Genomic DNA, 14,963 nt, shown 5'->3' on the forward strand with positions numbered 1-14,963 from the left:
CCAATGCAGCATGGGGAGCTGGGCACTGCCATGGGGGACATGTACCAATGCAGCATGGGGAGCTGGGCACTGCCATGGGGAGCCAGGCACTGCCATGAGGGTGATGTACCAATGCAGTATGGAGAGCTGGGCAATGCCAGGGGGACATGTACCAATGCAGAATAGGGAGCTGGGCACTGCCATGGGGGACATGTACCAATAAAGCATGGGGAGCCGGGCCCTGCCATGGGAGACATGTACCAATGCAGCATGGAGAGCTGGGCAATGCCAGGGGGACATGTACCAATGCAGCATGGGGAGCTGGGCAATGCCAGGGGGACATGTACCAATGCAGCATGGGGAGCTGGGCACTGCCATGGGGGACATGTACCAATACAGTATGGGGAGCCGGGCACTGCCATAGGGGACATGTACCAATGCAGTATGGAGAGCTGGGCACTGCCATGGGGGACATGTACCAATGCAGCATGGGGAGCTGGGCACTGCCATGGGGGACATGTACCAATACAGAAAAGGGGGCTGGGCACTGCCATGGGGGACATGTACCAATGCAGCATGGGGAGCTGGGCACTGCCATGGGGGACATGTACCAATACAGAAAAGGGGGCTGGACACTGCCATGGGGGACATGTACCAATACAGTATGGGGAGCTGGGCACTGCCATGGGGGACTAACAAACACCTATGTACCACATAAATTTTAGATTATCATGCCCCCAAAAATGGAGTAGTAGTTGTTATTTTGGTCTGAGATTGGTTTGGGTTTCTGTAACCCTGTGGCGACATTTAACTTATCCATCCTGAACCCCTAAAATTAGCTGTAACATTTGTTATTTTCACCAAAATATTCCAAATTGTTACACATTTTGGCAACGTAAAAACTGAATTTTATCAGATTTGACCCAATTGGTGAGGTCAGGTACTGATGGTGGGATTTGCCCCCCAGTGGTAAGGTCAGGTACTGATCGTGGGGATTTGCCCCCTAGTGGTGAGGTCAGGTACTGATGGTGGGGATTTGCCCCCGGGGATTTGCCCCCTAGTGGTGAGGTCAGGTACTGATGGTGGGGATTTGCCCCCTAGTGGTGAGGTCAGGTACTGATGGTGGGGATTTGCCCCCTTTTGGTGAGGTCAGGTTCTGATGGTGGATGAGAAGACCTGGCTGACAATTCCAGTTCATCCCAAAGGTGTTCAGTAGGATGAGGTCAGGGCTCTGTGCAGGACACTCGAGTTCCTCCACACCGAACTGGTGACCCCATGTCTGTATGTAGCTGGCTTTGTACCCCGGGGCACAGTCATGGGAGGGCAGAAAAGGGTCTTCACCAAACTGTGACCACAAGGCTGGGGGAGCACAATTGTCTGCAATGTCTTTGTATGATGGCGGATTACCAGGACCCCAGGAGTGTGATTGGATGAGCCCTCAGCTGGCTGCAAGTAAAGAGGGACAGGGGGTGTATATGAGGACACTCCAGACCTATCATGAGTGAATCTGCTCAGGATACATTCACCAACAGGTAATCTTCAAAAGTCTACAAACCCAACTCAGCGTTGACAACCTGGGTACATTCACCATACAGAGTCCTCCTGAACCCCCTGGGCACATTCACTATGCAGGGTCTCCCTGAAGCCCCTGGGTGCATTCACTATGCAGAGTCCCCCTGAACCCCTTGGGGTACATTCATCATGCAGGGTCCCCTGAGTCACCTGGGTACTTTCACTGTGCAGAGAGCCTCTGAACCCAATGATTACATTCACCATGCAGGGTCCCCCTGAGACCCCTGAACACATTCACCATGCATGGTTCCCCTTAACCCCCTGGGTATATTCACCGTGTAGGTTTCCCCTGAACCCGCTGGGTACATTCACCATGCAGGCTTCCCCCAAACCCACTTGTTACATTCACCATGCAGGGTCTCCTCTGAACCGCCTGGGTATATCCACCATACAGGGTCCCCCAGATTCACCTGGGTACATTAACCATGTGGGGTTTCCCTGGATATATTTACCATGCAGGGTAACCCTGAACTATATCTGTTTCTTATTCCCTGGCTTGTTCCTGTTTCTTGCATGCTGCCTGCCTTGGCCCCAGCCTTCCTTGACAATTCTCTTGCCTAGGGATTTGGTACCGTGCCTCATCCTGCCCACCCTGGTGTGCCCAGGGACCGCAACATGCAGTAACTAGCAGTGCAACATCCTCACCACTAGAGGCACTAGAAAAGACCTGGTTTCAGCCCCCCTCAGTGCTTTCATCACCTCTGTGAAAGTCGTAGGGCCCTCCTGTGGCCCTGTCTCCCCAAGTGTGACAATGTGGCTGTGAAGTCACCCGGTCTTCCCCCATGTTATTGGTTATACAATCGTCTCCTCCAAGTTGGGAGATTTCTCTTCTCATTCTCTGAATTTTTACGCTGTGTTGATGTTTATTTTGGGCCCTGCTGAGTCCTTGGATTGTAAATTCCTGGAGGTGAAGCAGCTGGAGGAGACCGGTACAGACCTGAGACTGCCGGAATACACAGCTGCCCTGTGCAGAGAGCTCTATAGCCTGCCCGGGCCCTCTGTGATCTCCTGTGAGCGTCTATGGCCTGCCTGGGCCCCCTCCGGGCCCCCTGTGATCTCCTGTGAGCGTCTATGGCCTGCCTGGGCCCTCTGTGATCTTCTTTGAGGGTCTATAGCCTGCCTGGGCCCCCTGTGATCTCCTTTGAGGGTCTATAGCCTGCCTGGGCCTCCTGTGATCTCCTATGAGGGTCTATAGCCTGCCTGGGCCCCCTGTGAGCTCCTATGAGGGTCTATAGCCTGCCTTGGCCCTCTGTGCTCTCCGATGAGGGTCTATAGACTAACCAGGTCCCCCATTTCTAGTACATTTAATTCTAGTATATAAAAATTCTTAACCAAGCATAAGTAGAAAACATATAATAGTTATTTTCTTTATCACCCTATGAAGTGCCCATTATCATTTGCTCCAACAGGGAGAAAAGCTGAAATTTTCTCAACCACAAATTCTTCTTCATTATGTACATAAACAGTGTGAATCTTCATTCTGCCAGGAGGTTTTAAATGAAAAGTGACTGGATTGATTGAGCTGTAATTTAAGAAAGGTCCCAGAATCTTATGGCCCAATTTGGAATATGGAACATGTGTCTTCATATTCTTGGTGGATAACCATACCTTGTCACTAATATTAAAGATAGGGAGGTCTCTGCGACATCTGTCAGCAATTTTTCTGAGCTTTAATGTCTCGATTATTCCTTGTGAGGCCCCTGTAAGGCTGAACTGGAGTTATGACAGGGAGGCTGGGAATGAAGACTGGTTGATAACCGGTCTTTTTAAATAAAAAGGGCTTTGAGTTGTGAACCTTTGTGAGCCATTTTAGTAAAATGTCAACAATGACCAAAATAGTGGTCATCTCCTTGGAGGGAGGGAGGTCAACCACAACATCAATGGTGATTGAACCCCAAGACCTTGAGGGGACTGTGAGTGGCTGAAGTAACCTAAGAGGAGAAGCTTTGGGTGTCTTATTACAAACACAAATTTGACACAAAGCACCATATTTCTTGACTTCTCTTTTATAGCTGGGCCACCAGCAGAAACCTTATAAAAGTCCTTATGTCTTTGTAGTTCCAAAATACCCAGCGAGTTTAGAGTCATGAACCAGTCTAAGGACTTCCAATCTGGCTGATCCTGGCACATATAGAGGCGAGTTGAGTTCAAAAGCTTTTCAAGGGTGAGTCCAACATCATTATGAGGATGTTGGAGGAGGGGGTCATCATTATAACCTTCATTGACCAGGGCGAAAAATGTTTATAGTTTGTAGCCCCGAAAAAATTCTGTCAGGATTGTCTCCTCAGGGGGTCAAAAAAAGACCTCGATAAAGCGTCAGCTTTTTAATTTCTTGATCCAGGCTGGTAGGAGATAATAAAGTTGAACCAAGAGAAAAACAAAGTCCATCATGTTTGTCTAGAGTTCAATTCTTCTTCCAGAGCAGATGAACTCTAGGTTTTTATATGAGGACCGTCACAAATTGATGGTCTTCTTCCATGAGATGTCTCCATTCAGTTGAATTGCCAAGAGTTCTTCTCAGTTGAGTAATTGGGGCTATCAACTTGGAAAAATCTTTTAAAATCTTTTTCTGTAGGAGTTGTTGTTGTGGCAGGCCACTCTAGTACAGCTTTGACCTTAGCGGGATCCATATAAATGAATAAATAATCCAAGTAGGCGATCACAAAACTGATCTAAAAGATCTCACAATACATCATTGATAAAATGCTGGAAGGTGGCGGGAACATTATACAGACCAAATGGCATCACCAATGACTCAAAATATCAATATCTGAATGCGGTCTTCCATTCATCTCCTTGACGAACGTAGACAAGGTTATACCAAAGGTCCAATCTGGTAAATATCTTGGCTGAGCAGAGCCTTTCTAGTAGTTCAGGAATTATTTAGAGTGGATAATGGTTATTTAGTGATATTATTTAGTTCCCTGTGGTCAATGCATGGAGGCAAGGTAGAATCATTCTCTTCAACAAAGAACTAGGGTGCCAAGCTGGTGACATGGAGTGTATTATAAATCCTTTCTTTAAATTTCTCTAAGAATTTCTCAGAGATATTTTAATTCAGGCTCTGACAGATTGTAAATGGGTATTTTTGCCACTGGTAGCAGCTCTACCATTCAGGACAAATCAAAGGGACGATGAGGGGGGAACTGATCCGTATTCTTTCAATCACATTCGTCCCTAAATTTACTGTACGTATGAGGCAATTTGCCATACTGCTGGGTACATACTTGGTCAACATGTGTTTCCTCAATTGTTGGTGAACTCAGCTGACAATGTTCTTTGTATTGATTGAAAGCAAACATTACAGTCTGTGTGTCCCAAATAATAAAGGGATTTTGAAGAGAAAACGAAAGAATTCCCAAAATGATGGGAAATTTGAGTAAGGCAATTAACTGAAAGCTGATAGTCTCACAATGGTCAGGTTCTAGAGTCTCCATATTAATAGGTGCAGACTTATTTCTCATCTTGATAGTACAGGGAATTTCATGACTTAAAGCATACCTAAACTCAGAAATTTCACTTTACATAAAATGGTAGACAACCCTTTTATGTAAGGTAAAAAATTGTGTGTTTTTTTTAAGTGCAATACCCTTTTTAAAAAAAAATAAGCCTAGGCAGTTGAGAATGAATGGGAGCGCAAAGCCTCCTGGAATACCTACGTCACGCATCCCGGAAGGCTCGTGGGTGCTCATTCAACGCGTGCCCAAACATGTGCAGAAGGAGCCCTTTCACCAATAGAGAAAGAAAGTGCCAATCTCACGCATGCGCAGTGAGATCGGCATTTTTTTCCCCCATCTATGTCACCGATATCGTGCCTGCATCGGGTGACATAGGAAGAACCAGGAAGAAGAAGCGGAGATAACAGCCCCTGGCGCACTGGCTCGGAGGACGATACCGGGACAGCGCGGGACACGATAGAAGGGACTTCCCGACTGATCGACTGATGTGCGTTTTTTTTTTTCTGTTTTGGGCACTTTTGAGTTTAGTTTCTCTTTAAGCACAAGTTTGTTAGGAATGACAAAATTAAGCATTTGAGAAGGAATTTAATGTGAATTTAAGATGAGACAGATTGAGTAATAGAACTTATTTGTTAGATATTTTCACACCAGCTACGGCAATTGTTTTTCCTATTTTGTTTGTTAAACAAATTAATTATTAGCATAATGTCCAGAATCCCTGCAGTAAAGGCATATGTACTCAGAACGCCTTCTCTCTCTTTCTTGAATAGAAATAGATATCCTTATGGCATCAATCTGCATAGGTTCAGAGGTGTCAGTATCTGGAGAAATCTTTGGAGCCTTCTGTGCTGTCTGGCAGAAAGAAAAGTGTATGGCTCCATTATTTCCAAATGTTTCTAGTTTCTCCCTTGTCCTTTCAGTAAGTCTCTGGTCAATTCTGACATGTAATTGAATAAAAGTCTGAAGATCGTTCAGAGCTTTCTACTCAAATTCATTTTTAACTTGATCCGAAAGTCTTTGGTGGAAGTGACGGTTTTGCGCTGCTGGATTTCAGGTGGTATCTGCAACCCAACATCGTAATTCAGCTGTGTATTCAGCAACAGAGTGTTTTCCGTGCCTCAAACAATGCAACTTAGCTTCAGCAGTAGCACAGCAATTGGAGTCATCAAAGATTAGCTGGATCTTCCAGGTTCACCGATGAAAGTGTATCTTCTCCAGTCTTGCAGAGATTTAATAAATCAGGCCCATAGTATTACCAAAGGCATCAAAATTAGTCTAAGCAACAGCTCGGTCTTCTCCAGAGCCTCTAGAAGTGAGGATGTTGTGTCGCGAGCTGCTGCCATGTTGTGGCATCCATGCCCGCTAGGACAGGGGACTGCTAACAAGGTAAAAAGCTAGGAACAAAGTGTGGTGCTGGAGTGGGAGACAGAGAATGGTTAGACAAGCCAAAAATCAGGGCAGGCAGCGATCAGGAATAGACAGGAAACAAGCCAGGGTCAGTACACAAATAATTCAGAAACAGGAGACACAATCTGGAACAGTGGAGACCTGAGAGCAGAACCAAAAGTAACTCCTTGTCCAGGCAACTTCCTGCTGCCAGCCACTTCCATATACAGGGAATGTCATGTGATGAGTATGAGTCATGTGAGCAGAAGACTCAAAACCCACCAGCAGAGGGAGTGCTGGTGAAGAGTCAGTCTCAGATGTTGTTCACATGCCTGCCAGCAGATGGAGTGCGTCTGTGGAAGACTAGTCCTCTGAGACAAAAGAGCAGCTGATTGAGAGTCACATGACCTGGACCAGGAAGTGAGCAGGGAGTTGGATCCTAAAGCAGAGTTGGTGCTGGCAGCAGGGAAGTGCAAGGTGGGTGAGCCAGAGGAAGGCACAGATCCCCTAGACTTGCGGAGATCTGTGACAGTACCTCGCCTCTTGGGGCCCCCGCCACCCTGATCCTTCCCAGGTTTGTCGGCATGGAGGGAGCATGGAGGTCTTTTAAAGGGACCCAGGAACGTTCTTCTGGACCATAGCCCTTCCAATGAACCAAGTATTGTAGGCAGCCGCCGACAAGCCTGGAATCCAAGATTTGTTCAACTTCGTACTCTTCCTCCAAGGCAGCAGAAACAGGACCAGGAGGGATAGACTTCTTAGAGAACCTGTTAAAAACAACTGGCTTGAGCAGGGAAAGATGGAATAAGTTGTGGATATTAGGAGACGAAGACAGTTTCAGTTTGTTAGTGAGATGATTGACCTGAAACAAGACAGGAAAAGGAAAGATGAAGCAGGTAGAAAACTTGGGAGAGGGCATCCGCAAGTGAATGTACTGAAAAGCCAAACCTTGTCACCTGGAGAAAACTGGGGAGCAGGAGCTCTCCTCTTGTCAGCCCATCTTTTATGACGTGCAGAGGAATATAGCAAGGCCTCTTGGGCTTTTTTCCAAGCCTGCTGGAAATGAACAGCGGCAGCAGCAGGGACATCTGACGAGGATGGGGCAGGAGAAGCAAGCCTGGGATGAAAACAGAAGACAACGAAGAAGAGATTTTTATTGTAGGCAAATTCAGCCCACGGCAGGAGTTCCAACCAGTCATCTTCCTGGAAGTTGGTATTAAAACACAGATATTTTTCCTGAGATTGATTAATTCTCTCAGTTTGCCCATTGGACTGAGAGTGATAAGCTGAAGAAATGTCCAAGTTGATCTCCAGAAGACAACAGAAGCGGGAAGTAAATTGTACTCCATGACCTGAGACAATGTGGGAAGGGAAGCCGTGTAGCAGAAATGATTTCCTTGAGAAAAATATTCGTCAAGGTTGAGGCAGACGAAAGACCAGATAGAGGAATGAAATGGGCCATTTTGGAATACCGATCAAACACAACCCAAATCATGCAGAAACCATTGGAGGATGGGAGGATGGTAACAAAGTCCATGGAGATGTGTGACTAGGGTTGTTCCGGAGTAGGAAGCAAAAGTAAAGGACCCGAGGGGAGCTGTTTCAGATCTGGCCACCAGTACTTGGCATGCCCCCATCGAAGGATCCAAGGTCACTGGCCCTTTTGAACAAGGATCTTTCCTAGAGGAACTCAAACCGGGGGCTGGGGGCATGATTTGAGCCAGGTCTATGATAAAGGCTTGTTCCGCTTTAGGATTCTCCTTCTCAAAGGAACGAGAAAGGGCATCTGCCCTTACATTTTTTGAACCTCGCTCAACAGGTGAGCAGGAAGTTAAATCTGGAGAAAAAAGAGCCTGGCGAGCTTGACAGGGGTTTAGGCTTTGTGCTGTCTAAAGGTATTGCAGATTTTTGTGTAAAATGGTCACTGGGTGGTGAACTCTCTTCAGCAAATGGCACAATTTTTCAATAAGAAGCTTGACAGCAAGTAGCTCCTGGTCTCTTATAGCATATTTTTTCTCAACAGGAGAGAACTTTTTGGAAAAGAACCGACTTCCTGGAAACATTCTTCTGGGAAAGAATGGCACCAACCCCAACAGAATAGACATCCACTTCCAGAGGAACATCCACTTTTCCCAGAGAGGCAAAGCCCAAGCAAGGGCCTCCCCTGACAACAAGGAAATGAAGAAAGACACCTTGGTTCGTTCTGTGGGAAAGTTCCAGGGCTGCAAACTGAATTTGGCATTGAGGTTGGGGTCACCGGAGTAGCGAGGAAGAGTAGGAATGGGGACGGGTGGCATGGAGGCTGGAACTATAGCGGGTATTGGAGTCTCAGCTACAAGAGCTCAGGAGGTTAATGGCAGATGGAGCTCATTAGGACGTTCATCACACCTCCGGAGGAAGTTCACAACTTTAATTTAAAGAGACTCCTGTTTTTGAATCCGCTCTCGCAGGTCCTGCATGGAGTCAGGCAATAGAAAGTGAGGTACAAGTAGTAAAGTAGTTGCTACTAGAGAGTGCTCTCCTGTTTCCCATGATTGCATTCCTTGCCAGGTTCAGCTACACCTTACAGTTTACACTTTTTTTTTTGGTATGTACCTTTGGTTCTGTACATGTATAATCCCCGATAAAGCAGATTTATTCTGCGAAATGCGTTGGATTATCAGAATTTACCATAATATCTCAATGGTATAGATATGTGTTTGGTGTTATGTACTGAGCATTTTTATGGAAACCCTTATTTTTCCTTTTTTTTACTACTTGTACTTAATAAAAGATTACCTTTTTATATTTAGGTCTACTTGTGATATACACTGAACTGCCTTTAAATTCCCATGAACATATCCGTCTTTTCATGTACTTGATAAATTGGGATGTTGGCAGTGTTAACCTATTGGCTCGAGTTCAGACAACCTAATAGCTATATTTAATAATGGAAAGTGAGGTCCATGGCCTGGACAAACTATCACGACTCCACAAGGCAGAGTGGTGGACCCTCTGTTTAACCAGCCCAGTGGGTAGAGAAGTGCACGGGGCGCAGAGTCTAAGCAACAGCTCGTTCTTCTCCAGAGCCTCTAGAGGCAGGTGACTGCTAACTAGCAGGAACAAAGCATGGTGCTGGAGCGGGAGACAGAGAATGGTCAGACAAGCCAAAGGTCAGGGAAGGCAGCGATCAGGAATAGTCAGGAAACAAGCCCGGGTCAGTACACAAATATTTCAGGAACAGGAAGCACAAACTGGAACAGCCGAAACCTGAGAGCAGAATCGGTGCTGGAAGCAGGGAAGTGCAAGGTGGGTGAGCTAGAAGAAAGCACAGAAACAAGAATATAAACTCTTTATTGAAATTTTATGATTCCCAAATTATTTGTACAATGTATTTACATAAATTTAAGTACATGATATAAAAAGAAATACATAAAAATTAACGTAAACCAAAAAGCCATATCAATACATATAGTGATATTATTGCCTGGTAAGTCAAACAAACAGCACAAAGTGTAAGCTAGAATAAAGATCCAATATCACCACTGAGCATTATATTAGAAGGAAGCAGGAACTCCCAGTGATAGCATAAATCCAGGAATGGTGGCAGCAGTCCAAGTGGGATTTGGCCCCAATGTAACATGGGACACATTAGGGAGGTGGCAGGAAATACTGGTGAGCAAGAAGGCATTGTAGGGAATGTTTGTGTCTTCCACAGACACACTGATAAAGGGGTCCCTCTGATAGAAGTACATTCTCAATACCCGGATAATTTTATATAATTTCATAACCTGGGTCCTTGTTGTTGCTCCTCCATGTCCTATAATGGGAAGGTCTAAGATTTCTTATCCATGCCACGTATTATGTACCAGTGGGCAATGAAAAGGGGAGGTATTTTCACAAGCAGAGCCACGGAGCCCCCAGTCAAAGATTTCAGCAAACAAGTGAGACACGAACCTAAACCTGCAAGAGATGGGAGGAATCAGAGTGAGATATTTAACCAATAAAAATGCCAAGCACAAGGATAATGTCTAATCATTCTTTATATGTAATGGGTGCAATGTCAGAATACTCAGCTCGTACAATCAAGGATCACAATCCGGAATGATGGAGATATCCTGCAATATTCTACCACAGCAGTGGGAGCCCTAAATCTACTTATATAACAACCTCATCACATCATCTGCACATTATATAATTCCTCCCAGTTACCAATGAGGATACAGGACAAAACATGCCCAGGCAGAAGAAGTGATCTGATTTATAACCAGAATAAATGTAATCAGAATACAGAACAAGAAGGCCTAGGCACAGCAAATGACCTAACATATAGGAGGAAACAAGGTAAAAACATACATTTAGGTCCATAAATATTTGGACAGAGACAACTTTTTTCTAATTTTGGTTCTGTACATTAGCACACTTAATTTTAAATGAAACAACTCAATTCAATTCAACAATGCAATTGACCTGCAGACTTTCAGCTTTAATTCAGTGGGTTGAACAAAAAGATTGCATAAAATGTGAGAAACTAAAAGCTCTGAGGAACTAAAAGCTCTGGTTGGGGTACTGCTGGCTGCTTGGGGTACCTTGGGGTACTACTGCTGTTCCAAGGCAAGGTCTCAGCTTGATAAATGTAGGACCTTCTTCTATGAATATAGCAATAATTGTGGGAGGGCACTGGGCGGACAAAAAGGGCTCGTGCTTTTGTGTCTTGTGTGTACTTAAGCTCGGGTACTCTGCTTCACCATTCTGGAGATATAGCTGATATAGAATTTCTACTCGAAGCTGTACAATATCAGAGAAGGTTCAGATGCACGACCCTCGGCCTCTGTTGTTCAAATATTCAAGACTACTTACATACCTCGGGCATCTCTAAGATCCCGGCGGAAGCTTTAAGTGTACTTGATGCTCCCATTAGCCATGCCGAACTACAGGCGGCTCTCACCAATGCGCCCACAGGAAAGGCTCTGGGCCCCAATGGGTTCATATTGGCATAATATAAATGATTTCTGCCTCAGCTAACAGGCCCTTTGCTAACCGCATTTAATTCGCTCCCACCAGACTACCCAATACCGGCCGACTTTTCCATTGCTCACATAACAGTTATACTTAAGCCAGATAAAGATGCTAAATCTTGTGCCGACCGATATCACTGTTGAACTGTGATGTTAAGCTGTTTTCCAGTATCCTAGCACGTAGACTGACGCCCACAGCTATATGTTGAATCTGATTCACCATGCCACCACACACAAAATTCCTTCTTTGATTTTCTTGGCTGACGCAGAAAAGGCGTTTGACCGAGTGAATTGGGAGTATATGAGGCAGGTCCTTACGTTCATGGGCACCCCGGATCACCTTTTTGACTAGATTCAGGCCTTATACTGCAACCTTACTGCCTCTGTAAGACTCAATGGTATTCTTTCAAGTCCATTTTCTATTGCCAATGGAACGAGACAAGGATGCCCACTGTCTCCACTGCTTTTTGTTTTACTTCTTGAGCCTCTACTCAACCCTCAGGGCTCTATTCGGTATGTAGGTACCAATATCCCAGCTGATGTGAGTAAGGTAGTTGAACTAAATTTCATGCCACTTCTTAATATGATACGTGGACACCTCCAGCGCTGGCACCAACAGGCCTTTTCGTGGTTTGGTTGCTGCAATATTCATAAAATGAAAATTATGCAACGTCTCCTCTACTTACTTCAAACTCTGCCGGTACATATTTCCCCCTATGAACTACACAAATTTCGATCTGATTTCCGAAAATTTATTTGGAATGCTGATACCCCCGTCTAAACAAATTTCTTCTTCGATTGTCGAAGAACAAGGGAGGGATGGCCTTCCCTGACCCGATATTATACCACAGGGCAGTCCATCTAACTCAATTGGTGGACTGGTGCAGACATGGTAGTTTTAAGGGGTGGGTGAGACTGGAGGATTCATTTTCCCCATATTACTAGGTGCAGCAGCATGGACTCCGTCGGAAGATTGCACTGTTCTTCGCTGACACCCTCTGATAGGAGACGCTTATAGAGTTGCAACCAAGTACTTTCGTGCAGAAGGGATTGAGCCATTCCCCTCCCCGATTTACCACTGAAGACCTTCAAACATATTTTTTACACTTACTCATAAAGCTAGTTTAGCAAGCAATACTCAAGAAAAGAGCTTTAAAATATTGTCTTGGTGGTATCGATGCACTATTGTTCTACATAAAATGTTCCCTATAAAATGTTCGGCTGCTGGCAAAGCGGAGTTGAGGCGGGTACTATGTACCATATCTGGTGGCAATGTCCTCCATAAACATTTGGATTATACAACCGGCTGCTGCGAAGCTCAAGACCTGTGGAACCTGCCATTGGGTCCATGTGCTCCGCCAAGAAGGGTCTCCTATACTTTTTCTTAGCAGCTGCTTGGGCAGTTATAACACAGTACTGGGGCCAGGACAGGACCCCTACTCGGAAGGAATGGGCAGCAGAACTATCACGCATACAGCATATGGAGGAGATGATGGCACAAATTCATGACCAGAATAAAGTTTTCATAACCACATGGTCAGTGTGGATAGATTTTGTAGAATCAGATGAGTTCCCACTGCTGATTGCTTAGGAATATTTTCACTCAAGTTACTATTCTAAAGTATTTGATTAAGTGGTTGAACTTGATCTACTTTTTCTTCACTCTACCTTTCCTCTCTTTTCTCTTTACCTGTTGTATTTTATTTCTATATGATTTAGTGCTATGCACAATAACGGTTATCATAGTAGCTTCAGAACATATTATTCCTTATAGTTTATGACATGTTATTATATTTACTTTGCCCATATTTTGTATTTGAAAATAACTATTTTAGTATATAACTGATTCTAATGTATGTCTGTATTTGGTCTTGTATGTTTTATAAAAATGTATTGCGTTAAAAATAAGTGTCACATTCATGAGTGCAGCACTACTGATGTCATACAAATGATTAGTGATGATGTTTGAATTCGGGTTGTCCTTATATTCGACATGAATATGGCTGTTCTCATTGAGATAGACGGGACTGGAAAAAAAATGAGATTCAACGGCAAAAATTCAGATTAAAAAAATGTAAAAACAAATGTGTTAAAAAAAAATAAAAATTAATGTTAAAATAATTTATTGAGTGTTTGTGTTTATTTAATTTTTTTTTTTTATTTTTTTTTACAGCGTATCCTACAATGACATATCTCTTACTCTGTAACACACTTTCCAGCACAGTAATATTGTGATACAATTGTTACATTTTTACTTTATCCACTGTGAGAAAAATGTAACAAATGTATCATGTTACAGAGTAAGAGATACTTGCGAGGCATTTTCTCAATGATTGCAGCCCAGTCTGCAATCATTGAAAAGAGTGTGCGATTCCCGGGACATGTTGCTGTGAATGCTTGGAATGCTTTCATTATTCCGACCTGTCAGAGGATCGAGCAGTCAGCTGACTACCCTCAGTATAGAAACTATAGTCCCATACTGCCCCCTAGTGACAAGTGGACATTAATACACGTTACAGCAGTGGCCTTGTAAACAGTATTCTCCCCAGATACATTGCTTCAGTCCAATCAAATAATTTATAAAAAACAACAACTTGCTACACTGCCTACCCTTCTTCCTACTACCTCCTACTCCTCCCTACAGCATCCCTGAGGCCTAATCTTTGAGAGTTTAGATATATCTGTGCCAAATGTAATGTGGCGCTGTATGTACAACCCTGTTTTGGAAATTTCCACACATTGATGAAATTCTAAAAGATTCTTTCCCCACTTTGTTATAATTCACTAACAGGTGACCGTGGAATAATTAGTAGCAAGGAAATGTCACAAGTAAGAAATAACAAAATTTGCTAAAATAAATTGGTCTGGAGCACTTGCAAGCCACTAACTAAATTGGCGGTTAAAAGGGTAATTAACCAGTGGTGCCCCGGGGATTGCACACTGAGCTAATCAAGACTGCAATCATTGAGAGGAGTGTGAAATCCCCGGGGCACTACAAGTTAATTAAATAACCAGAGTTCTCCCACCGTTGACTTCAATGGTGTTCAAATTCGGTATTCGATCACCCGAACAATATCTCACTATTCGATCGAATAGCTGTCGAATCGCATAGTGAGTTATTCGACCAACACTACAAATGATCACTGTATTTATAACTGAACCTTCCTCTCACATACAGGACAGCACACCCTCCACATGACAATAAATAAATATGTATTCGGTAATAGGAGCATTACCCCGTATGTTCACCTGTCTCCTGGTAAAAGTTAACTTTTTAACATTACATCTGTGATATTGGGGATAACATTCATTTCTGATCTCCCCTTGAATGTAAAATTGTCTCTATTTTTTAAGGTCTTTGAAGTATAACAGCCCAGGGTCAAAAATTTCCCTTTCCCAGATATTTCTTGATCTGACAACCAGCATCCTTCCCTCTAGTTTACAACACGCATTGTAAAAGTTGAGTGTTGTGTCTCCAGGTGTCATAAAACTGAGATAATGCTAGCAGAGTGATCCCTGAATGACCTCTGAGCCATGTCCCAGACGTGCCTGGCTTAATATCTGTGAACTC

The 14,963-nt window shown here is 44.1% G+C and overlaps 1 protein-coding gene across 4 annotated transcripts in view; it reads right to left on the bottom strand.

The window, feature by feature from the left end:
* The window catches only part of CD2 (CD2 molecule), a 198,127-nt gene that overhangs the window by 135,649 nt on the left and 47,515 nt on the right, over positions 1 to 14,963 (bottom strand). For 2 of the 4 annotated variants that reach the window (XM_072398494.1, XM_072398492.1), the window contains one exon: positions 9,713 to 10,337. The exons of the other annotated variants lie outside the window; for them this stretch is intronic. In XM_072398494.1, the coding sequence (XP_072254595.1) occupies positions 10,210 to 10,337 (128 nt within the window). In that variant the 3' untranslated portion in view covers positions 9,713 to 10,209. Of the gene's footprint in view, positions 1 to 9,712; positions 10,338 to 14,963 lie in introns of those variants that run through there. 4 annotated transcript variants of the gene reach the window in all.

Source organism: Pyxicephalus adspersus, chromosome 1 (assembly GCF_032062135.1).
Source record: "Pyxicephalus adspersus chromosome 1, UCB_Pads_2.0, whole genome shotgun sequence".
NCBI lineage: Eukaryota > Metazoa > Chordata > Amphibia > Anura > Pyxicephalidae > Pyxicephalus > Pyxicephalus adspersus.